This window comes from Lissotriton helveticus, chromosome 8 (assembly GCF_964261635.1).
Source record: "Lissotriton helveticus chromosome 8, aLisHel1.1, whole genome shotgun sequence".
NCBI lineage: Eukaryota > Metazoa > Chordata > Amphibia > Caudata > Salamandridae > Lissotriton > Lissotriton helveticus.
Window position 1 is genome coordinate 1,143,513,465 of NC_136069.1, and position 25,862 is coordinate 1,143,539,326.

A 25,862-nucleotide genomic window follows, 5' to 3' on the forward strand; every position below is an offset into this window, starting at 1 on the left:
AGAGAGAACGCATGGGTACAGAAACTGTCCTCACAGAAGCCGATTGGCTTAAACGAGAGAATTGAACTGTCATGTTACCTGTAAATTAATTTGCTCCATTGACTGTATCTTGTTAACACTGTGCATGTTCACAGAACCATAGATATACATTTTGCTCAATTCTCCGCCACACGCCACAGCACCACGAGTTAGTACCACACAGAAAGTGAACACATTCACCCAGTTTGGGGTTCGAACCTCACAATATATTTTTTATTTGTTATCTTTCATTTAGTCTTTTCACTCTTTCAATTACTCCGTTGTATATAGACATTTGCGTTACACCTCCTTGATTATTACACCATTTAGTTGCAGGTTTATAGTTTTCAACATCCTATCGAATAGCAATGCACTAATAATTACGATCTTGGTTGTAACCGCGAGCAACAACCATAGTCTGTTGACCATGTCCATGGTCACATGACCGGAACTTTTTTCAAATAGGGAAACGCGACCGGAGCTTGTCCCCGTGCCGCCTTTACTGAAGACTGTCAACAAAATTCAAGCACGTCGAACAGACAAACAAGGTTAGTTTGATAGAACCTCTAGAGGAATAAGGCAGTGAGCGCTTCAACATAACGCTCGCTATACACGTGCTGACATTTTGTTTTTTCTACAGATGTAGAACGATACCCAAGGAAAGGCTTGTAAGTGAAACATCGTTTTTCCACGTTTTTCTGATTATTCGGTTTCTGCACAACCCGCTGTAAATAACACAATTAGAACCTCATGGATATGTTTTGGCATGATTACACGTTAGGCACTTAGAACCCGTTACCGACACTGAATTTATCACATTTTAACATGAATAGACAATGTGTTTTATGATTTGGCGTGACTACTATGCAAAATTGTAATGATTATCATATTATGATTACAGTGTTGATTCCCTGATGAAGGGCATGCAATACCTGCCCGAAATGCATTGGAATTCTTTGAAATCACAGGGCCTGAAGTTTATTTGATTATTACTACATGAAAGGATAACACAATGATGTGTCAAATGAAATGTTAATTAAAACATCATTCATGAACTAAGAAACCTAAGAGTGGAAGTCTTCCTTTTCCAAGAAATACAATATATGTGTGCCCTAAAGGGATGGAACTAGAGGTCCTCTAGTTCCACTTTCATTCACTATCATCTTTTGGGACACACTTTGGTCCCGTTCTCTCAAAATCTCTCATTCTGCTTCTCTCACTCAATCTTTGTTCTTCCTCCATCATAGACGTTATCTTACTCCCACCTCTATAGCTAAATTTTCTCATTCGGCTGATACTAACTGTTGGACCTGTGGCTCTTCTAATGCTGACTTTCTACACCTTCTCTTCCTTTGCCCTTCGGTTTCTAATTTTTGGGGAAAAGTTTGGTCCTATATTTCTCGTTTGTTTCATCAGATTCCTTAGATCTTCTTCCCCATAAGCATGGTCTTTTTGACCTTCTAGTTGCTTTAGCTTTCCAACACATCACTCTCAACTGGAAAACACTTACAAAACGTTATATCCAACACTGGTGGAATAGTTTTTGTCATTATCCTCGACTTGATATTGCTTTTGCCTCCTCCTGCAGACCAATGGTTAATAGAGATCTCTTTTGGTTACCGCTCACTACTTATTTAGACAATCTAGTATTAGTAAATGCTGAGAATTTTTAACCTCTTCGAATGTCTATTTTTTCTGTTTCTTGCTTTTTACCTTTTATTGATCTATTGTATATATTAATTTGATTGACGTTATTTATTACATACCTTTGCAATTTGCATATTCTCATTTTATCAACTTGTAAAAGTTTCCACCTCCCCTCTTCCTTCCCTCCCCCCCTTCTCCCTCCCTCCCCTGATCTCCTTAAAAATGTTAAACAGCTTTCTCTTCTGTTTTTTATGCTAGCAATTCTCTCATATGTCTCTATTTTAATATGTTTTACTTTGTATTGCTGGTCTTCTGTATTTCTTTATTATTCAAATAAAGCTTCTTAAACATAAGCTGCATGCGGACTTTCTGAAAAAAAACTTAAAGAAAAAGAATACCCTAGTAAATTAATAAAGAAAGCCATGAAAAGAGAAACAATGTGAAATGCCGCCTTGTGGTGTCATGTATTGTCTGCTACTCCCAGTCCAAATAAATGTTCGGTGCTCCACTGCTTCTTAGCTAGGTTTGTATTAAATACAAATAAAGCAGGTGTCTGATGGTGTGCTATATATTGTTTGCGAATGCTGCATTCACAAACTGATTGATAAAGGATGATGGATGCAGCATACAATCCTGTGTTATTTGATATGTTTTTGGCTTACAGAGTCATGCACAAGCCCTCCTCAACAAACGCTGTAATTGCTAAATCTTGAATTGATTAGGTCTATCAGAGTGTTACATGGTATCAGTATGTTAGCCACGAAACATGACATCAGGAGCTTGAAAGGGAAACATGCTGGCTGTATTAAAAGACCGCCAAGTCCACAAACTGCTGCAGGTAAGAAATTAGAGGTGTGTTCAATATAGCAAGCTCAAACACCATACATTTGTGGAAATCAGACAATGAAACTTCCCTATAGTATCCACACAGCTATGAATTGATCTCTCTCACTCTGCTCAGCTAAATCAATAGATACAAGTGATAACTTGCATATGTGGCATTTTCGCTCTTCACCTCAGTGTACATGCTCCCATTTCTTCAATTTGCCCATTGTTCATAATAGGTATGATCTACATAATGAATGACCAGATTACGATATTCATTCTACAAGGGGAAAAAGATCACAAAGTGTACGAATCCAGCAAGGTGAATTCCGTGACCTTTGCGCCTTCACAGCTTGGTGATTCTGAGAAGAAATCTCCCTTGTTAAAATGTGTGTGGTTTGTCTTGCAGCTTTTAACCAAAACCACTTACATCAACGTTCTTAAAACAAAGCTGTTTTGAAAAGAACAGAAAATTCCTCAAGAGTTATGCAGGGTATTCAATTTGGAGAAGAAAAGAAGAGGTCATCACCAGTACCTGTATGGAGAAACGTATTATAAGGATGATGCTTTCTTCTAGTTATTTAAACCAATTTCAAAAAATTTAATTGTTGCTACTATTCCAAGTTTCCTAGTGAAACTCGGCGTATATATGTTCTCATAGCTCATCCATAAATATGTGCTTTACTAATCTGTATCAATTTGATTGCTTGTAATGAGTGACATATGTATCTTACACAAATAACAATCATTATGTTTTCATATAGGAAAAGTGTAATATTTGTGTGAAATGACCTTAATGTGCTATTCATATAACTAGATCTTGTGGGTGCAGTGCTCAATTGATCTATGCATCAAGTGGCAGCCCAAGATGTACATGTTGCTCACAGCAAAATAGATCTAATAACTCAATGGCGGACTATAGTAATCTCTTTAGGGGTTGATGTGTATGGGAAACTTTGGGAAACATCAACGATGTACGAGGTTTCCCATTAACCAAGGGCATATTTTTACCCACTTTGTGTTCCTTACCGGAATACATGTCCAAAATGTTTCTGTAGATAACAAGTTCTAATTGTCTGACGGTGGCGAAACAGCAAACACAGAAGGATGGAAACACAAAACACTGAAGATTAAGTCTGCTTATGGAATGCACTTTGGGGCCTACTCACAAAGGTAAATATACAAATGTAAACGTACTTGCATATATATTTACTACTACACCTAGGTGTAACTCTACCCTTTTCTGTTATTCACCATTTCAGAGGTTTCACTCAGAGGAAGAGACTTACAGCTCTCCATCCCTTCAAATCAGGAGATGGAGCCTCCTACAACAGGATATACAGGTGTAAAGTTACCACCAGTAACTCTGCACCTGTAGGCATGGTGAAGATCTCCTTATAGGGGCATAGGAAAATATAATTCTTGGAAACATATTTAAAGTATTTTAATGTTACATTTAAATGCAAAATACTTTTAGACATTTATTTTTAACCCAGAGCCAATATAACATTTTACAGCACATTAAAGTATCAAATTACATATGTACTGAGTAATTCATTTAAATATATTCAATGTATAAATACTTTTTAAACCACAAAAAGAATCTCACCCCACTAACATTTTTCATTTTAAATATGTTTTCTTAAACATCATGTGTTTAATTATTTAAATTGGTTTTAAATTGTATAATTTTACCATTTGAAATAATTAGATTATTTAACAGAATACATCTTTCTCTCTCTAGACATATCACGCACACATACATACACACATACATACAGATAGATAAAGCCAAGCTTAAAATGACCTTATAGTTAAGTGTTGAAATAACACAAGTTAACCATAGAAATTATCAGTTATAGTTACTGAACTAACGATAACTGGTGCCACGACATGCACTGCTTATGACCTCACATATTACATTACTCCCTACATGTTTAATGACAATTACTGATGACATCACAGAAGCTGCTGCTCCTCAAATTGCTCTATAAACCATTAGATTATTTAAAAAACAAAGTTGGCTATTAAATGGTACACAATCATATACAGCAAAGATTGACTTAAGTGCCTGTGTGCATGTACAAAATAGAAATAGCATGCCCTTGGAAACGAGTCTCATTCAGTATGGTAAAAGTTATATGGTGCACATTTCAGCAACCAGTAATATTTTATGTATACACACAACTTCATTTAAAGAAGGGAGAGATTTAGAACAACTAGTGAGAGTTGCATACATACGTTTCAAATATGTAGTGACTTAAATCAACGGGCTGTTACCAAAAATATGTGAGAAACACTAAAGCTTCTTACATTACCTTAGGATGTCTAGGTACATGCTGACATTAATGCGTTCTTATGTAGTGGCATCAACATTTCTATCTAGAGATTTAAAGTTGTACATGTTTCTGTCCAGAAGTCCAGTGAAAATTGAGACATACATTGCTGAAGAATATGTAATAAATGGATGACTTACTTACAGATGGTTTAAGTTGTAATATTATTGTAACCGCCGTAATTGTGAGCACCATTCTGCTCATTTGAGGAATGTGTGTAGTGTATTTTTACAAACTACAGAGTGTTGTCCATAAGGACTGGTTAAACATGCATTATTAGTGGATTATCCATAGATAAAAAGCCGCTGACTTTTCTAAGTCAAGTGAGGTATTTAACTGGTACAGCTCATTAAGCTAAATAATTAACAAACACAGTTTTGCATAGTATTCAAGGATTAATAAATTGGGGCTAGCATTAATATTGACAGAGATATTACATGTGTTATGCATCTGAACAGCGTTTAACAAACCAAAAAAGTTTAATATCTACTAAATGTGGGTGATTTCACAAATATGCTTAATCTCTTGCACGTTGTGAAAACTTACACCCATTAGCACTACAGAGGTAATATAAAATTGAGTCCAAGGTGTAACTTGCTGAATACGTACTAGTATGAAAAGCATACAGCAAACTGTTACGTTAATTTGAAGATGTCGTCAGTGGTCATGAATAATATCAGATGTCATCAGTGATATCATCAATGGCATCTAATAATTCATAAGTGATTAAATATGTTAGGTCATAAGCAGTGCATGGCAGGTGCACAAGTTATTTTTAGCTCAGTAAACTATAACATGAATTTCTGTGGTTTTTGGTTTTTAAACATTAGTTTTACCTCATTTTAACACCTAACATTGCCTTAATCCATGTTTAAGTGAATTTTGTATTTTATGTTTTTAACGTAAGCTAAGATTGATTGACAGTTGAACAGAACAATGAGTGGTGTATGGATCACCACACACCATCCAGGGTAGTATTCAACATTGTGCGTTTGTGGGCGTGAAGGTGCATGTGTGTTTGGAGGTGTGAAGGTGTGTCTGTGTGTGTGAGATTTGGGCTTGAGTGTCTGTGTGTGTAGAAGTGGAATATACAATACCTTCTGTGACTCTGCAGGGGTGAGGGGAGGATGGATGGGATGTGACGGTTTGTTGTCTGAGGTACCTCAACTGGAGCAATCTTTGCCTCTATAAAAGCCATTATCCTTGTCGACAGCCTTCTGGAAGATTTGTCTGTTAGTGGTCTTGAAAGGGCTACGGCTGAAAGGGTGGTCTACGACTCGAGGCTGCAGCTTTGGGACCACCTCTGCTCTGCTGTCTGTGAAAGACAACGGTAGGGCACCCATGGACTTTGCGATGCCTGTCTCCTTCTTAATTTTCTCGAGCATCAACTAGGGATCAGACAAATGCTCGCCATCAAAAGGGACATTAAGTAGGTGTTCTTTCACCTCAGTCCAGAATCTGAAGAGTCTACGTCAGGTATGCCTGTGAAGGGTGCTGTTGTTGATTACCTTAAGGGTGGTGGCTAGCACATCTAGAGCTCACCTGATGTTGATGTTGCAGATTTCGTTACCCTCAGAAAACAGACCTTCGGGTGTACCAACTTTGGCCTAAACTCTGGTTTGGTGCCAGAGAATGCCAGTTGAAGGAGCCAAAGGCTTGTGCCATGTTGGCTCGACTCTTGGTTCGTAGCCCGAATCCCTCAGGATCTGTGGTCTACCTCGGTCGGAGGGCACTTTGAGTGTTGCAACTGGTCTAGTGGGACTTATGGGGCTGACAAGCCCAAAAGGTTTAACTTCTTTTTGGGTCAGTGGTCTTGGGTGGCACCTGCTAAATTTACCAAGAGCTCTAGGCCTTTTTTTCTCTGCCTTGGATGCCTCTAGGAACAGGGCCTCTCACCTCCTTGGGCCACCGAGATGCCAGATGGGCCAGCCTGCTCCTCTTCAGCACGAGCAGGTCTTCAGGCCCGAAGATGTTGGAAGTTTGATGGTAAATTGGAAAGCCGTAGCTCCACATGCATGATGTACCTAAGGCTAACAGTCGGTGTCAACCAGGAAAGAAGTCCCAGACGCTGCAGGGAAACTATTGGCAGGCAAGGTGATGATTCCCAGTCTGTGTGATAGAAGTAGGAGTAGCTGGCACAGACTAATTTGGAGAGGAACGTGTTAGATCTGGAACTGTGTTATCAAACATCCAAGCCACATGGCAGAAGAAAACAATTTGGAGGTGCAGTCCATGTCTTGGTGCATTGTGGATCAAAGGTGAGGTTAATAACAGTCAACAGGTTTTGTAACAACGTCTTCTAATAATACAGGATGCAAACGCCTGGCCCCAACACTAGAGGGAGGGAGTATGCCGAGCATGTGTATCTGCAGCATTACGTGCTAAGATCTGTCAGTCTGTCCATCTATCTATCTATCCTTTTACTTATAAATTGTTTTCATTACATGGGGCTGGCAAGAATTTTTGTTTGCCTGTTACCCAGACCGGAGAACTGACTATGGTGTTTGCAGTGTGGGTAATTAAGATTTTCACCAAGAATGACTCGGGCCATGCCTATGGTCAAAATAAATCAATTTTCACTCATTGGGGGTGCTGTTCTGAGAGCAGGCACTAGATGGCGAAATAATTCCAATCAAGTGAATGTATGTTCTTGTGCAAATAGAGTTTCAACTAGGCCCAGGAGAAGCTTATTTTATACAGGGGTTAATTTCATGCAGTTAGTCAATTTTATGTTACGCATAATTCCCGATATTACACTGTTACTAATGCACTGCCCACTGCGCAATTTTGACACAAGCGTACAGGAAAAACGCTTGCAACCAGGCTGCGAGTATTTGCTGTTTGCGGAACTTGAGTTTGTTTTGCGCAAATTTCTCAATCAGGAAATGCACCTGGTTGTCCAAAATAGACTCATAGAGCAATTTCACGCTAAAATATAGGGTCAAATGCCGGTTTGGGTTTTCACTAGATTGTGTAATTTTTCTGAAAATGCACATACTTACACACACAAAAAAATAAAGCAAATTTTGTACAGCCCTAGTTACAACTACGCCAGGGAAACAGAGTGCAGTTCTATCCGGTCACTGCACCTTGGGGCCAGGTTTGTGTGGTATTGATTGCCTAAAAGTAATTTTTACAAAAATGTCTGATTAGCCGGCACTATTATGTATTAATAGCTCATAGGTATAGATGTTTAGATGTTCGTCATGCTCAGAAGTGGGCTGCCAAACTAACTGGACAGGAGCATTTGTTGGTCAATTCTTGCAATTACTAGGAGGGGAAGGAAATAAATCTACTTATTCCCACATGCGGGCATAGCTGCACGCCGAGTGAAATCTCTGCGTGCAACTACGCCCGCATGTGGGAATAAGAAGAATTGCGTACTTCAGAAGATGGCCTTCCTTTCCTGTTACGATCCAGCCACTCTAGATGGCAGTGGCCTACCACAGGCATCTAATTCAACACTTTTAAAAGCAAGGGTATCTAAACAGGTCTGCCCTGTCGTTACTTACTCAAATAAAAGAACGCGAGAAGATGCTCCATTCATTTACAGCACACGCGACAAATATACAAGGACAAAATGCCCCATATTGTCTCGCCAGATCTTATGAAACACATTCTGTGGTCCTGAGGAAGGTGGATTTCTATTCTTAACATCACCAAAACGTACGTCGACTGTATGTTTGGAAAACCCCAGCTCACAACAAAATATATCGCAGGATTTATTTTACGATGTATGTGAGATTAGGCTAGGAAATTAATGTGAGATTGTAGTGTGAATGTGTGCATGTGAGATATGAAGTAGTGTGAGTGTTTATTTGGGGCAATATATGCCAACATTTGGTGACGAAAAATGTGTACATTTTAATGTATAATAGTGTGTTCTTCTTATGTGCACAAGTACAAATTTTCTTGATAACAATGGAAATATGTATTGATATCTGCTTGGACAAAATAAATGAGCTTGAAAAACATATGAAAAAACTGATTCTAGATTACAATAAAAATATATAAATTTGATGAGAATATTTTCATTACAAATGGCATCTGTTGGTGGTGTAGACGTCGGGTACTAAGAGCCATAGGACTCAAACCATGCCTCACAGATGAGGCTTAAGTAGATCGAAACCAGTATGAGGTTACTTGTGTTCCAATCTGGAGGGGACCTGGACAGACAGTTCGGGCTGGAATGTTGCTCCTAAAGTAGGACCAAGACTGACTTTCATAAGGTGTCTCTCCATCTAGAATGGCACAGAGGGCAAACATTGTTCTGAAATGCAGTCCCAAGCGATTGCCAGTCGCTCAAAATAATTCAAGCATTCTTTACATCACATTGTTTGAACTATTGAAGGTGGCCAAAAAATAGTAAGGAAATAATAGAGAAATGCTTCTGCATAGGAAGAAATAGCCTGTCTTGTTGCCTTAAGCTCTGAGTAGTTGGCTGCTATCTTTAGACACAAGACCAGTTTTTAACCTTTTCACTTCTGAGGACCATTACTTTATCATCACAGGAGTCTGGGGATCCAAACTGAATCATTACTGGAATACGGGGACCCCAGAGTCATTAGTGTAAGCCAGGGACCCCGGCGTAAGCAATTTCAATGATTTAAAGTGTACAACACTACACAAAAATAAAGAAACAAACAAATACACAAATGATTAAATAGTTTTATGTTGGAGCTTTTATACATTTCATTGATTCAACCCATCATCCACACTATATTTTGTCTGATGCACTTGCACTGCTCACGGGATGTTTCGACCTGTTCAATTGTTTCCCCCCTTCCTTGCAGGGACGAGGTCGGTTGGTTCATGTGTACTTCTGCATCCCTCCACCCTGTTTTTTTCCGGTGTGGAGGCCTACTTGTTCTCTTCTTCCCTTTTAATTGCATGAGGTTTTTGATTCCTCTGTAGTCCTCTGAGTTGGTGTCTTTTGGCTGTGCCACAGCCTTTAGCTCCTTCCAGGGGATACGGCCCTCCTTGACGGTGTTGTCTTGGAGTAATTTGCCGTTACTCATCTGTTCCGGGCTTGTTGCCCTTCACTGTTGTGGATTGTGATTGCAGACTCTCTATCATCTGCTATGACGTGTTTCACATGATTTTCTGCCTCCGAGGAGGCTGTTGCCTTAGCTTTGCAAGGTTGCTCCTCAGAGCGGTGCTCTGCTCTTCGCTGCTATGGCTTTCTGTACCTTAGTGCCTGGCACATTTCCAACTGGTGCTGTTCCTCTACTTTCATTCCTCCCTTTTCTGTTTTCACTGCTTTTTCGCACACGGTTCCCATACTCTCCACAGTTTTGTTTCTGATGGCTAGGCGTTGATGAGCAGGAAAGTTCTCAGAAGAAAACTGACGGCGCAGGGGTGGGGCTTATGTGATCTCGCTGACGTCACGCCCGCAGATAAAGTCAGGGCGGAGTCACGTGGTACCGCCCCCAGCGCGCAGAGATGCTGTGGCAAACAAAAATTTCCGGATCCAGTCTGGCGCCTGGGGATAATTCTACGTTAAGGAATCTGCGTCTAGTAGTCTCTATCAGATTTCATTTTTAGCCTCCATTTTCAAATTCTTTTACACTGATAGAATGTTTCAAAATTTTACCTTTTGCTTTCTTATTTAAATAAACTTTATTAATCTGTTAATATTATTTAATTTCCTAAGCAGTCGCAGGTGCCCTGAGTAGGCGTTCTGGCCCCGGAGTGGTCTCCGGACCACAGTTAAAAAATAGTTGCACTACACAGAGAAGCAATATGCTTACCTCCTTCACTTTCCCTGGTAAAGTGAGCCCCCACACCATCTATAGTAATACCATACACCCATTCAGGCTCACATCTGTAAGATACGATGGGTGGGGCCTTATAACACTCCCACATCACTTTCTCAATCAAGCATAAATCTGCCATTTTTGTTTGGTCTTGTCATTTTTCAAAAAGAACCCACATAGTTTCTGTAAGCCTTACATACGACTTTATTCTGGTCCAAAGGGTCCACATGGTACTAAAAGTTAATGAATGAAGTATGGCCTATGTCTAAAGTTAATTAAATATGTGTTGATCGGCACATCTAGGATTGAGCAGATTTTCGCCAATATTTCGGCTGCAAATCGGTAAGAGTTAGAAACTTATTTTCTCGTTTTTGGTTACCAAAACGAGTGCACATTAGATTTAAGTAACACTCGTTCTCTTTATGTAGAGCGGACGTGTGTACCTCATATTACGAAGCGGGACTGGCAATATTAATCTCCCCGCAGGTAAGCAAATGTGCCTGCCTAAAGCGGCAAGAATGGCAGATAACCTTTGGCGATATATTCAGTTCCAACATTTCGATTTTATTGTTTTGTAGGCAACCCTGTTGACAAGATTGATTGTCTGGGGTTAGAATACACACATACCCCACAGGTAAATGCACGTTTTTCTTGGTTCAGTTCATGTTACCTTTTGTTCAGTATTATTGACAATCATACTGATAGATGTCCATTCGCGTTTTTCAGATTGGACATAATTTTCTATACTCAGGTGAGCTTTTGAATTGACTTGAAGTATGACACTTCTTTGACTGTCAGTCAACCATTCATGAACGCATAATTCCACTCGTTTTCCCATAGAACGTCAAAAAAGAGAACTACGCGCCCTGTCAACATTTTGGCAACGCGCAATATAACAATTACTAGGTAAGCCAGATGTAACAAAACGCAAGTTTTAGTGTATATACATTTTGTCCCCCTTGGCAACAAAAGTAATACGGTCTCCTTTCCTTTTTCTTTCCCTTTTCTTATACAGACCCCTGACGAAGGGGCAGGGCCCCGAAATGCATTGGGTTTTTGTTATGTTTTGATTATGTTCCATAGTTTCATTGATTGAACTAATGATGCTTTGATGTCCTGATTTACTGATGAAATTGATATGTTTGTAGTAAACAATGATTGTAAGAAAATGAACTTTGGTTGAAGAAACTCATGTGATAAATACATTGCAGTTTGTTTAAAAGGAGTATTTTTTTCATTGTGCGTGTTTGGAGCCCTGGTGGCCTTCTGGCACCAGGCCATATTCAGTTCATATCCACAGTGTGCAGGCACTAATCCCGACACAGCACATACACTGGTTTAAATTTGCACTAAGTTTGAATATTTGAGTGCAGCCCCCTTTCATACATTGATCCTCAGGTTTGGCATATACATCACATCCTCAATGTAACATAAATCTGCCATTTCTGTTCGGTCTTGTTATTTAAAAAAAAAGAACCCATGTAGTTTCTGTAAGCCTTACATACTGCTTCATTCTGGACTCAAGGGTTCACATGGTACTAAAAGTGAATTAACAAAGTATGGTCTATGTCTACGGTTAACCAAATATGTGCTGATCCTCAGATTTGGAATCCTTCACTGAATCTTATTAACACAAACTCTCAGCCAAGTTTGACTTATTTGTCTGATCCGGGTAGAGGCTTACGAATGAGGTTGGAATGGAACCACCTTTTGGATCAAACATACTCAGCTGAATTATGGAATAGATCATGCTTGAAGCCTCTGCCAACCCTCTGCCCCTTATAGCCCTGGCAAAAACATTCACAATTGAAAAGCCTAGAGAGTGGCTTTATCAATGTATTGGAATTTGGGCCCAATTATAAAAACAGAACTAACGATCTCAAAGTTTTGCACAGATCTATCAGACGGGTATTGTTAATGAGTGAGTGGGAGGTCATAGCCAAGAAGAATACTAATCGCAATGAATGTGAGGAGCACAAACCAGTATGGAAAGACCCTACATCAAAACGGTCAAGTAAATTATACTTTGTTTAAAGTGATCCTAAATTATGAGCTTTGCAATCACAGAGGCTCCCATGGAATCCCTACCTTATTCTTCCTGTCATACCGGTCTCCTGTAGGACATCTATGTTTTCTGCAGTGCAATAAAGATTAACAATGTAGGGCTGCAAATTGTTGCAGAAGAGAGATTTTTGGACTACTACAGTAGACTGGAAGTGACTATAAAAGCTTTAGCTGGTATTAGTTCCTGGAGACTGAGCTATTAAACAACAGATTGCTCATGTCACTTTAAAGCAATGTATGCAGAAGGATATTTCCAGCTTAAAAGTGTGCATATAGGTTTTCATTATAATAAGAACGAACTTTCAACATTGCAAGAATTACACCATGCTCTAATAAAGCCATTATTATGGATCAATTCTGATACATTTCTTCAAGCAAAACCCTTTTTTATTGGTCCTATATTTACATTGAAAATAGGCTTCTTTTCTTGAAACAAGTATTTTCCCGAACGGATCGATACTGAAAAGCAAAGCTGATCCAGGATGTTATCATGCAGTCTCCATTTCGAATCGGAGCTCGACATTGCTTACTGGATAAAAGAGATAACTGGGCTGTTCACACTGACATCTTTCCCATGTCAGGCAGAATGGAGTACTCAGAATGATACAATTCAAACTGTTTTATCAAAGTTGGCTGGCAAAGAGTTTAGGGCTGCAATTCGAGAGTATGGACTGCTTCACTCTCTGAAGATTTCGATTATGGTATTAAGTGATCAAAGCCCACGCTTTAAGAGAATACTAAATATTTTTATGATTCCACCAGACCTGGAGAGTCTGTGGTGAACAGTTGTCGCACTTACATTTCTCCTCCACAGCAATACTTATAGATGTTACGGCCACACCCAAACATCTACATTTCCAGTCTCTCCTCCTCACATCAAGACAAAAATAACAATTATTGTTGCAGATGGCGCAAAGTTTTTTTCATTTTACCTTTCTATCTTCAAGATACTCGATATTCGCTGTGTTATAGCCGTCTCTTTGACCATGGCTCAAGACTCTGAATCGACTCCGGCCAACAGTGTCAACAACAGAGCGTCCATCTGGGAAAAACTTTACATCCCTGACTTCTAACATACAGCCATAATCAGCAAACCTGAAAGGAGCAAATGAAACTTTAAGAACAGGAAAACAGTCAAATCACATTGCATTCAAGACAAAGGTATCAGCAAATGAATGTATTACTTACTCTGTATAGGCAGTTCTTCCCAAGACGAGCACTGAATGAGTGGACATTTTTGTTCCCCATTTTTTCCTCAAGTTTACAGTCCTAAAATACCCGCTTTGGCAGCTATAACACATGCTTAAATGGACCGTACAGTTTATTTGCAAAATTATGTTATCATTGGATACTTCCTCCACCTACCCTTATCCGTTCCACATTTTTAAAACTCAGTTTTCATTTTCAGAATCACCAGGTGCATTAGATCGCATCCACCACTACATCTCTTTTGGGGGTAAATTACTTGCTCCTGAATTATCTTTTTATATAATAATTTTAAATGTGTGTCATAATTCGTGAAACCTCGGAACCTTCACATCCTTCCACACTCACATTATAATAACAAAGAAAATATTAGTGCAGTCAGTCAACGATGTAAAGCATAAAATGATCAAGAAAGGCTTAAGTGAAATATGAACATTTTGCAATCCCCAGTCAATCCGTTTCCAATACTTTTTCAGGTTTTGACTTTCCACCACTTTATGAAGCAGATCTGCTTACTGCTGTCTGTATGTGCTTTAACTTATATACATGGGGCCGTGTTAATCTGCAAATTTTATTTTAGTGTGTAAATTAGATCGAGCTAGGCGAAAAAGTGATTCTTCTAATGGCGTTGTAGTTTAAAGGTTTTATCTACACGCCTTAATGATTTTCGCCATCTTAGTTTATTTACATGTTGTTCCAAACTTTGTTGCTATTTTAGGGCCATAGGCACTTCTGCATCCTTAACATTTTCGCAAAAAAATAAATGAACGTTATTTATTGTTCTGAACTCCACCTATATTGATTTATTAGTCTAAGAGTCACACTTGTCCTCTCACTGACCACCCAGTAAGTTATTAACGTGGACCATAACTAGATGTAACAAAACATGTTTTTTTTATATTCACGAGTACACATTAAGCTACCATATCACAAGAATTCTAGTTACAGGGCAACAAGAAGACTGAGTAACAAAGCTTAAACAATAATTAAGACATCTAACAATATATTCTACATTTTGCTTATAGGACTTGCAACTATATGTGTAACAAAAACAGACATTTTAACAGCTAAATATAGGATATTGGAGACTACATAGCCAATTGGGGGAAAACATGCTTTTTTAGAGCTTGGTTATCATGTTTACCTTTGACTGTACTATGTGTGATGGGTCAGTGTGCATTGTGCAAGTGTAATTTTAAGCAGAAACAGGAAAAGTTCTATTATTTGGGGGTAAATGATCCCACATATAACAATATGACACAAACAGGTTTAAAGCAATGGTTTTCCATTCACCTCTGTTTAAGCAACAAATATTTTATCGGCCTTACCAGCGCCCTAGGGGCGCTGGTAAGGCCGAAGGGAAGCACAGAAAACTGAAAATTGGCACGTTGATGGAGAACCCCAGCAAATGCAGGAGGTCAGCCATAGTCTGAAGGTGGGCAACGACTGCCTGGGGCAAGCCCGCCTTCAACAACCAGTTGTCTAGGTAGGGGAAGATGAGCTGCGATCACCACCATCACTTTCGTGAACACCCGAGGGGCGCTGGTAAGGCGGAAGGGGAGCACAGTAAACTGAAAATGCTCCTGGTCCACCATGAATCGCAGGTAGCGTGGTGGGCGGCAGGACAGGGATGGGAAAATATGCGTCCTGCAAGTCGAAAGCTACCATCCAGTCTCCAGGGTCAAGGGCAGCCAAGACCTGCGCCAGAGTTAGAATCTTGAAGCGATTTACGTCCAGGAGGTCCAAGATAGGACGCAGACCCCCTTTGTCCTTCTTGGGGACCAGAAAGTAGTGGGAATAACAACCACTCACTACTTCTGGCCCAGGAACGCACTTGTTGGCCCCCTTGGCCAAGAGGGCCGTGACTTCCTGTTGGTGAAGAGCCAAATGATCCCCCGACATGCGATGGCACCGAGGTGGCATGGCTGGGGGGCAGGGGGTTGGAGGGGGGGGGGTAACTTTAGCAGATTATCTGCAGCACCCATTTGTCTGATGTAATGTCGTGCCAGTGGGGCAGATGGTGGAGTACCCTGCCATCCACCGGCGTGGGGTGCTCCGTGAAGCTCAGATTAGGAGGGGTTAGAGGAAGAAGCAGCTGAGGTGGAGGTGGACGGACCTGCACGCTGGTTCCCCAACCCGCCCGCCCCCTGCGGAAACCGCGACCTCGGCCTCGCTGGGCTGGTTCTGCACTGGCCCGGTGGAGGGGCGCGCCTGGGTGCCTCGACCCTGGCCACGAAAGGAATGAAAACCAGTTGTGGCTGGGTTCTTAGTAGAAAGCCCACGAGTCCTTAAAGCGCTCCAGTGCACTGTCAGCCTTGTAGCCGAACAGGCGGGTGCCATCAAAAGGCATGTCCAAGAGTGAATTTTGGACATCGGGCGAGAACCCAGTTGAACGCAAGGAGGCGTGGCGCCGCAACCCCACAGTCGTAGAAATCGCCCTGCCCAATGAGTCGGCGGAGTCTAACCCACATCGAATGGCAAACATAGCCGCATCTTTCCCTTCAGCAATCACCTGAGAAAGGGTAGCCTGCACCTCCTCAGGACACTGAGGCAACACCTGAGCAACGGCATCCCACACCGCGTGGAAGTAGCGGCCTAACAAGAAGGCAGTGTTCACCGACCGCATCCCGAGGCTGGCCAAAGAGAACAACCGCATCCCAAAGTGGTCCAGCCTTTTAGAGTCCTTATCTGGCGGGGCGTTGGGAAAAGCACTCTGCGATGTCGAGGCCTGAATGACCAGGCTCTCAGGCGTAGGGTGAGTGGTCAAGAAGGTGGGGTCACCGGGCGCGGGTCGGTGGCGTCTGGCGACGTTTTTGTCCACCGGGGCCCCAGTGGCCGGCCTCGACCAAGTGCCCAAAAGGACCTCTGTAAGGGCGTCATTAAAGGGAAGCAGCGGCTCTGCCAAAGTAGACGCTGTCTGGAGCACCTCCGTGAAGAGGTTGGTCGTGAGGGCCACAGTGGGGAGGTCAAGGTTAAGCGCCTCAGCAGCCCGAGGGAGGACCACCATGTAGGAGTCGCCCTCCTCCATTGTAGGAGGGGGAGAGGCGAACCCGGGGTCAGAGGAGACATCAAGGTCGCCTGCATCCTCCAAGTCGTCCACCCAATCAAGCTCGGAGTCACATTGCCGAACAAGCTGGTCCTCGGACCCTTCCCCGTCGTCATCCGCCTCTGGCGTAGAGGGGGCCAGTCGCGGCAGCAGAGCCGTAGCCGGAGAAGGGACGAACGGCGTCGGGAACGGCGCCGGTCGGGGCCGAACCGGTGCCGGCTCCCAATGCAGATCCCAGGCCAGAACAAAATGGTCAGGGAACCGGGGCGAAGGTGGGATGAACGGCACCCAGTGCGGAGCCAGGGGCAGAGCCGAGGGTGGTGCCGTGGCCGGAGACGGCAACGCCGCACCTTGTGGCCCCGGGGCTGGAGCCAGCGGCGCAGGATCCTGTGGCACTGGGGCTGGAGCCGGTGGCGGAGCCGTCGGGACGGCAGGATCTGGACATGGGTCCGCAGGGCCCGAAGGCGAGCCGGCTGGAGCCCGAGGCCTGTAAAGACAGTCCAAAGCAGCAAGGAATTCTAGCATCTGTTCGGGAATCGTTGACAGACCCCAGGTATGGCGTGTAGGGCGCAGGACTCCCCGGCTCCAGAGGAGCTGCAGGGGCGAGGCCCCTGTCCCCCTCGTCCACCTCCAAGGAGCGACGGGTGGACGTCGGAGAGCGAACACGCTTCTTTGACTTCTTTTTATGGCGACGCTTACCGGAATCCGAAGGTGAAGACCTGGAGTCAAAGGAGCGACGGTGACGGTCCCGCGAGCGGTACCGGGAATGGCCCCTAGACTCGGAGCGGCGACGCGACGAATGCTGGACCTCCAGCAACTTCCGACGCCACTCCTGCAAGGCCTTGGGGGCCGTGGCACGACAGTCACGGCAGTCCCGGGTGTCATGGACGGTCTCCAAGCAGTAGAGGCAAACACCGTGAGGGTCCGCTACGACCTATTTCGGCGACAGGCCCCACAGGACTTAAAACCGGGCATCCCTACGTGCACCAAGAGGAAAATTGGGGAGACAAAGTCTCAAAATAGGGGTCAAAAAGTGACCAAGGTACGTGCTCAATTCGGATCTGCGCTTACTGGCGTGGAAAAATAAAGAACGGACGTCAGCGCGCATGGGTGGCGCTTAAGTACTCTTCGTGACTTCATCTCGGCGCTGACGACACCAGTGACGTACACGGAGCCGCAGGACGCCACCTACTGACGCGCAAGGGTACTGCTAAGCAAAACTTTCCGGATCCAGTTTGACACCTGGGAATATTCTAAGGTAAGGAATCTATCACTAATGTGTCTCTTTCAGATGTACATGTAACAGTGCCACATATGGTGAAAGGTAGGTTGTGTTCCACAACTACATTTGACGCAGGCTCTCAAGTCGCCCATTTACATATATCCAAATTCATAATCACAGATGCTAGTATATCCCGGAAGACTACGCTCTTACTGTCAAACATGAAAACATTTTTATATTGCTCTTATATATACTATAATATCTGGCTCTATGGACATTAGGCTTAATGTCAATGAAGTTGGGCGTAAGGGTCTGGTAAGAATGCGCAAGTTACTTAGCCTTTAGTAGCTCACAATGATATTCACTGATCAGAAGTAGTTCTCACTAAAAAAAAGTGAGGAGACCCCTGGGCTACACTTACACCACCCCTTGTCAGCTCCCTGGCCTCTGCTAACAGCCAGGGAGCAAGCCCACTAATAAATCATCATCCCTACTTGTAAGCTTCCGCTCAGGCCTAGTGCCACTTATTCAAGTATTCTGTGCCCTGCCATACATCAGTATGGTAGATGTAGAAGAGTGGGACAACGGACAGCTTTACTGACAGTTCCATGTGCACACAGGTGAAATGGACAAGCAATGGATAGTTGAGCAGGTCTAGTACACCCAGGGAGGTGGAAATGGTATGCAGGGGAATACCCACATGCACTGATTTAAGCATGCACGATTAAACTTAAAAATAAAAGCACCTTAAGGTTCAGTGCTAGACAAAAAGAAAGAAAAAGGGTAACTGATTATTTTCTTATCTCGTTTTTTCTGATGCTGGATGTCAAACGTGTCAATTCCAAATCAGCTGAGGAAAGTTGAACTCCAGTCTTCCAACTGATATTAAAGGCAATAATAATTCACACTGAGATCATGTAATTTTAGCAACCTTCAATATGTTGGATTACGAGATGTCAAATAAGTAATTTTTTGACATCATCAGTAGTGACACTCATGTCAAGTGGCTTGGCACAGTTCATGGCATACTCTGTTACCAGTGTTCAGTGGTCACAGTGGACATGCTGAGTGGGTTACTATGTACAGGGGCAAAGATCATAACAAAAACAAAGCAGTTCCCTCACGAGAAAAAGCAGTACATGGAAAATAGAGTTAACTCACATTACAAAATGATGTCTTCTAAAAACTAACTTTGTTTAAGGGACATTACGGTGAGAAAATACAACTAAAAATCACTGAAATTATGCACTTCAGTAAGCTATGCAAAAGACAATCTTCACCAATTCACAGTTGATGACCTTACACAATACAGATGACAAAGTCAATGCAATCACCAGTGGACACAGCATTGACAATATCAATTACTTCACAAACCTACATTTCTGTTTTCCACATCTATCAGCAGACCTGTCCACTGACTGGATATCCATTTATTAAAAGCGCCTTGCAAATAAATGTCTAAGAGATTATGCAATGGTAGACAGGAGAAACTGCTGCAGCCTTAAATTGGTATACATATTGATGACATCAGCAATGACATTCATGAGCACATAACAGAAGCTTCAAACAATAGATCTTTTTAACATCTGCTAGCATTAGCAACACAGACTTGGTTAGACACTCTGTGCTTTGATTTCATTGGGCATGGCTATGTGCCATGTCTTGAGGGTTAACAAAATGGAAGATATGCTGAAGGCTGTGCCCTTTCTTCTCTATACATTCTTTACAAGCACAGCTAGGCATGGACATTGGTACTCCATCCGTACAATGCCGAAAAAAGAAGTGCCTATTCTAAATATTTTCACAATGCTATGTAAATATTGTTGTCATCCATATCCATCCACCAGTGATATAATGCGTGAAGTCATCGCAGTATGGAGAAGGGTTAAACCCATTAAAACTAGTGGTTAAAGCTTCGGAATATTTACCAGAAAGCCCTTACAACTGATGATTGTTTCGTGAAACTGATCTAGACAGTAACAAAAAGTTGACCGAAGATACATAGGTTTCTCAAACTAAAGGCACATTATATTTCAATAAAAGTGTTTTGGGATCCTGCACACAGGCAGAGATGTTTAGGGTTCATGAATAATATTCAGATATGATGATGGGGAACTACCTTACAAAAAAGTAATGATGTGGGTTAAAGGAAGAAACTTCCTTCTGAGAACTAATACCAGTTACCAAATGTTCAAAAACAAAATGTGTAACCGGAGAAACACATTTGTTTTTTAAGAATTAAAGCAAGAAAGGTGTGGCTGCTCTCTACTGATTCCGAGGGTCACTTAACAAACCGATTAAAACAATTAGACACAAAACTGGAAATTACGGCTTCTGCTTCTTACCCTTTGAGTTCATCAGATATGCACATTCCAAACTTTTTGGTACCAGTTTCCATGCTTCGTCTGATCATGAGTCTGTACCGAGGTTCAAAGACATGTAGAGGGCAAGGGATGGTAGGAAATGCCATGGTGCACACAAAAATAGGAACATCTTTTGTAAGGCTGTTGAAGAAAAGAAAATGAATTTCAGTTTCATGGCTTGCAAATGCCTAGTCAAGGTTATGGTTATCTACTCTAGGTGGATTTCCTGTCCTCATATTACAAAGCTTGTGGGCAAAGCAAGAGTTTCAGCTGTGCTTTATTTACCGATATGCAATGTTGTGCTTGCCCTGTGCAAGGCAATTACTGTACCCTCGGTTTACTTTAAGGGCTTTTGATCTGCCTCCTTCAGTCATTGGCTTCTTACGCGCTGGTTCTTTCAGCCATTTCTTATGATTCGAAATAACATTTTGGCTTAGCCTTCAGTAATACTTCAGTCTCACCGTTTTCTACTGATATCTGGCTTGGCCTTTTGTCTCCAATGTACTGCATATTAGACTATCTACAGTCAGACAGCAATGAGAAAAGTATCTGAATAATGGATGCTACAGAAAACACATATTGGCAAAGCCAAGAGGTCTCGATTTTGTGACCTATTGGCTGTGCCAATGGTTTCTAGCCAAGCTGCACAGCATCCTCAACGATGTACAGCACAACTAAAGTAAAAAAAAAAAAAACTCTATGCTGCCCCCGTATCATTTTGCAAGAATGCGCACTACTATGACCCGCAATGTTCATGGTAAACCACAATACCCCTCACAATAGTAGTTTGCTTTATTTTCTGTAGCATCCATTCTTTCTTTAAAAAATAATATTTTTGTTGACATTTTCTGTGAACACTACAGGATGTCAACAACACATGAATAACCACAATTACATAGGTGTGGAAGCACATTTGGTCAAAGTGGCAATAGCACAGTACAACAGCAATATGGTTGCACGGTTGTTTGTTAATGGTTAATAGAGTACCCAAGTGTTTCTCACATATCACTGGGATGTGTCAATTGGGGCAATTCATCATTCTCTCCCATATCTATACCATTATGTTTCAACCAGGGCCCTAAACTTTGAAAAACATCTTCGGTGACCCTCTGGCCTTATATGTGACGTTTTTAGAACCCATGTAGAGGTCTATCCCTGGTTTCCATTACCGTAAGGTTGGCAGCTCTAGGGCACCCCAATACTTAGCTACATCCCTCTTAGCCACTAAGAGGCTCAAGTTACAAAAGAGGAGTTTTGCTTGGGGGACATTACTTCTGTGGGTAATACTAACAAAGTGAACTTGAGGTACATCAAGTAGTTGTTCTCTGATTATCTTGTTGAGCTCCTCCAATATGGTGGTCCAGTACTGTTGTATACTAGGTCACTCCCATAGTGTGTATGAACGACCCCGTTTCTATTCCACAGCGCAAACAATTGGGGGACTCTGCCAAGCCGAATTTGTGCAAACAGGCCCTGTCATAATATGCATTATGGAAGATCTTAAATTGGATCAGCCTTAATCTTCATTTGATTGCTAGCTCTCTCAAGTGCATTAATGTGGCATCCCAATCTGTGTCTTCCAGTTCTCCTACTGCACTTCCCCATTGAGCCCTCAATTGTGACAGTGAGTCGGGCATGTTGTTAATAAGTGTCCTATAAGTTCAGGAGACAACTTTTTCCGCCATTTCATCATGGAGCACTCTCCCCCTCTAGCGGTGCGTACTCGGGGATATCGGCTGTGTCGAGTTTCTCTGCCTTCCATGCATTTTTAAGTTGTATGTATTTAAATTGTTGAGTTTCATTTAACTGGTAATCCCGTTGGATGGAGTTGAAGGGAATTAGCGTTTAGTCCTCTAGGAGATCCCCCGATTCGGATATCCTGATCGTGTACCATGCCTGGAATCCCCTCAGTTTCCCAATTTCCTTCAGACGGGTTCCTACCCACAGGGGAGTCTCTCGAGTAATCCGTGTTTCCCACCCCATTCGTCTCTCCACCCTTTCCAGGCTTCAATAGTCCTCTGGGTTGCTGGCAATAACGACTTGGTTACTCACCAGTAGGAGTAGTTTTGCAGCTTGAAGAGTTTTCTGGATTCACATGCTGTGCATTATTCCACCATCTAGTGGTTGGGTCCGGAATTGTTTTTGTTTTCTTTTCGTTCTTGTTTGGGGCATCGTCGACCACGATTTGGTGCTAGTTCCATCCCTTATGTGACGTCAGAGAGCGCCCCGGAAGTTCCTGTCCATGGTAGCCATTTTCGGATTCTTTTTCCCTTTTTCTCAAAGGTATATCTTAGATCCTGTAGTCTTCAGATGTTAGTTCTTTGGTTTAAGTGATCTTTAGCCCCATCTGTTTGCATTCCTCCTCTGAGGGGAGGTGGGTGGGTCGCATGTGAATCCAGAAAACTCTCCAAGCTGCAAAACTTCTCCTACTGATAAGTAACCATTTTGCTTTGCAGCATGAATCCTTTTCTGGATTTACATGCTGTGCTTTAGATTATGATTCAGAAAAGGGGGTGGTGATGAACAGAGTGTCTGAATTAAGCAGACCACTGTTACCCAGTCCAAAGATCAGGGCTTGATCCATCACCGTTTTTTAGCTCACTGCACCATCCCAGCTCAGAACCTGGCTACATGCAAATTAGTCTGTTCCTGTCCCAGTGCATGATGGAAACAGGGCAAACCAAACTACCAAGCCAATTCTTATACTGGGAAGGAAACAAGCTACCGGGGACCGGTTTCTGGCATTTCAGCCTCGTCGGCCCGGCTTGCTTGAATCCTGATGGTGCAATGAGCAAGGGACTCACATCTGAGTATACCCTTCCACGCTTGTGGTGGACAAAATGATTCAGAAAAGGGGGGTGGTGATGAACAGAGTGTCTGAATTAAGCAGACCACTCTTACCCAGTCCAAAGATCAGGGCTTGATCCATCACCGTTTTTTAGCTCACTGCACCATCCCAGCTCAGAACCTGGCTACATGCAAATTAGTCTGTTCCTGTCCCAGTGCATGATGGGAACAGGGCAAACCAAACTACCAAGCCAATTCTTATACTGGGAAGGAAACAAGCTACCGGGGACCGGTTTCTGGCATTTCAGCCTCGTCGGCCCGGCTTGCTTGAATCCTGATGGTGCAATGAGCAAGGGACTCACATCTGAGTATACCCTTCCACGCTTATGGTGGACAAAATGATTCAGAAAAGGGGGTGGTGATGAACAGAGTGTCTGAATTAAGCAGACCACTCTTACCCAGTCCAAAGATCAGGGCTTGATCCATCACCGTTTTTTAGCTCACTGCACCATCCCAGCTCAGAACCTGGCTACATGCAAATTAGTCTGTTCCTGTCCCAGTGCATGATGGGAACAGGGCAAACCAAACTACCAAGCCAATTCTTATACTGGGAAGGAAACAAGCTACCGGGGACCGGTTTCTGGCATTTCAGCCTCGTCGGCTCGGCTTGCTTGAATCCTGATGGTGCAATGAGCAAGGGACTCACATCTGAGTATACCCTTCCACGCTTATGGTGGACAAAATGATTCAGAAAAGGGGGTGGTGATGAACAGAGTGTCTGAATTAAGCAGACCACTCTTACCCAGTCCAAAGATCAGGGCTTGATCCATCACCGTTTTTTAGCTCACTGCACCATCCCAGCTCAGAACCTTGCTACATGCAAATTAGTCTGTTCCTGTCCCAGTGAATGATGGGAACAGGGCAAACCAAACTACCAAGCCAATTCTTATACTGGGAAGGAAACAAGCTACCGGGGACCGGTTTCTGGCATTTCAGCCTCGTCGGCCCGGCTTGCTTGAATCCTGATGGTGCAATGAGCAAGGGACTCACATCTGAGTATACCCTTCCACGCTTATGGTGGACAAAATGATTCAGAAAAGGGGGTGGTGATGAACAAAGTGTCTGAATTAAGCAGACCACTCTTACCCAGTCCAAAGATCAGGGCTTGATCCATCACGTTTTTTAGCTCACTGCATAGCCAGGTTCTGAGCTGGGATGGGGCAGTGAGCTAAATCAGGATTCAAGCAAGCTGGGCCGACGACGCCTGAAATGGCAGAAACCGGTCCCCGGAAGCTTGTCTCCTTTCTGGTGAAGAATTGACTTGGTAGTTTGGTCTGCCCTGTTCCCATGATGCACTGGGCCAGGGACAGACTAATTTGCATATAGCCAGGTTCTGAGCTGGGATGGGGCAGTGAGCTAAATAACGGTGATGGATCAAGCCCTGATCTTTGGACTGGGTAAGAGTGGTCTGCTTAATTCAGACACTCTGTTCATCACCACCCCCTTTTCTGAATCGTGCTTTAGATTATGCAGCGGTTTCCCCCTCCTTGGGAGCAACCAGAGCAGAGGAGCCCAGGAGTACCTATAGATCCAGCCTCAACAGTGCCAAAGAAGAGGAAGGAACAAAAAGCAAGACAATGGCTTGTCAAAGAGCGAAAGAATACACACACTCATCAAGCCATCCACCGGGAGGCGAGTGCAGAAGGGCAAGCCAAAGGGTCTTCGCAGAACGCGGAGAAGGGCGGGCCGTGAAGGAATCTGCGGCTAGAATCGTCTCTACCAGATACATCGTTACCAGAGGTAAGTAACTCGTACATCTGATAGAGACTACTAGCTGCAGATTTCTTAACGTAGAATAGATACCCTAGCCATACCCGCAGGGAAGGAGGGCCTGCGGAAGGACCCCACCAGCCTGGACATAACAGAGAGGCCGACAGGGGACTAGTCCAATGGACAGGGCAAAGAGCCCCATCCTCCCAGGCAAGGGGGAACCCCACAAGCAGAACACCACTGACCCCCAAGAGGGATGTGGGAAGAAGAAAGGATTTGAAGAAGCCCGTTCACTCACAACAGAGGAACCCAGGGCAAGTGCAGGGAGGCCGAAGTACCCCACACCCCTACAAGGCAACAGAGCTTCCATGCAATGCCAGGACAAGGAAGAGGAAGAAGTAGGAAATGAGGGAAAAGAATGCTAGCCCACCAAAGACGGAAGGCAACAGACCAGACAGAGTGGCGGCAGCAGTATTAAACCGCCAGAAGCAGGAAGAACAGCCCAGAGGCCAGGAAGACCGGGCAGGCGACGCCTGACAAAGGGAGAAACACAGAATCATCCCAGCTTCCAGGACAGGAGCAGGAAGGCGAGGAAGTGCCCAGACACACTACTATGAGGTGTCCGTGCACACGACCTAAAGAAGCATCAGCAACATACATAAACACCGTGGAGAGCAGGGGCCCGAATGCGACCAGAACTCCCTAGCAGAGCGTAAGCTATATAACAGCTGTCACTACCCCACGTAGGGTAAGTTAAGTCCCAAGACATGGGAACCCTCTTTGGAAGAAACTTCCGCAGCAGAGGAAAAACAAAAGGAACCA

At 43.1% G+C, this 25,862-nt stretch overlaps 1 protein-coding gene across 2 annotated transcripts in view; it reads right to left on the minus strand.

The window, feature by feature from the left end:
• LONRF2 (LON peptidase N-terminal domain and ring finger 2) overlaps window positions 1-25,862 on the minus strand; it is a 203,813-nt gene that overhangs the window by 29,809 nt on the left and 148,142 nt on the right. For both annotated transcript variants that reach the window (XM_078658018.1, XM_078658017.1), the window contains exons 9-10: window positions 20,466-20,624; window positions 13,579-13,741 (exon numbers count right to left, since the gene is read on the minus strand). In XM_078658018.1, the coding sequence (XP_078514144.1) occupies window positions 13,579-13,741; window positions 20,466-20,624 (322 nt within the window). The remainder of the gene's footprint in view (window positions 1-13,578; window positions 13,742-20,465; window positions 20,625-25,862) is intronic.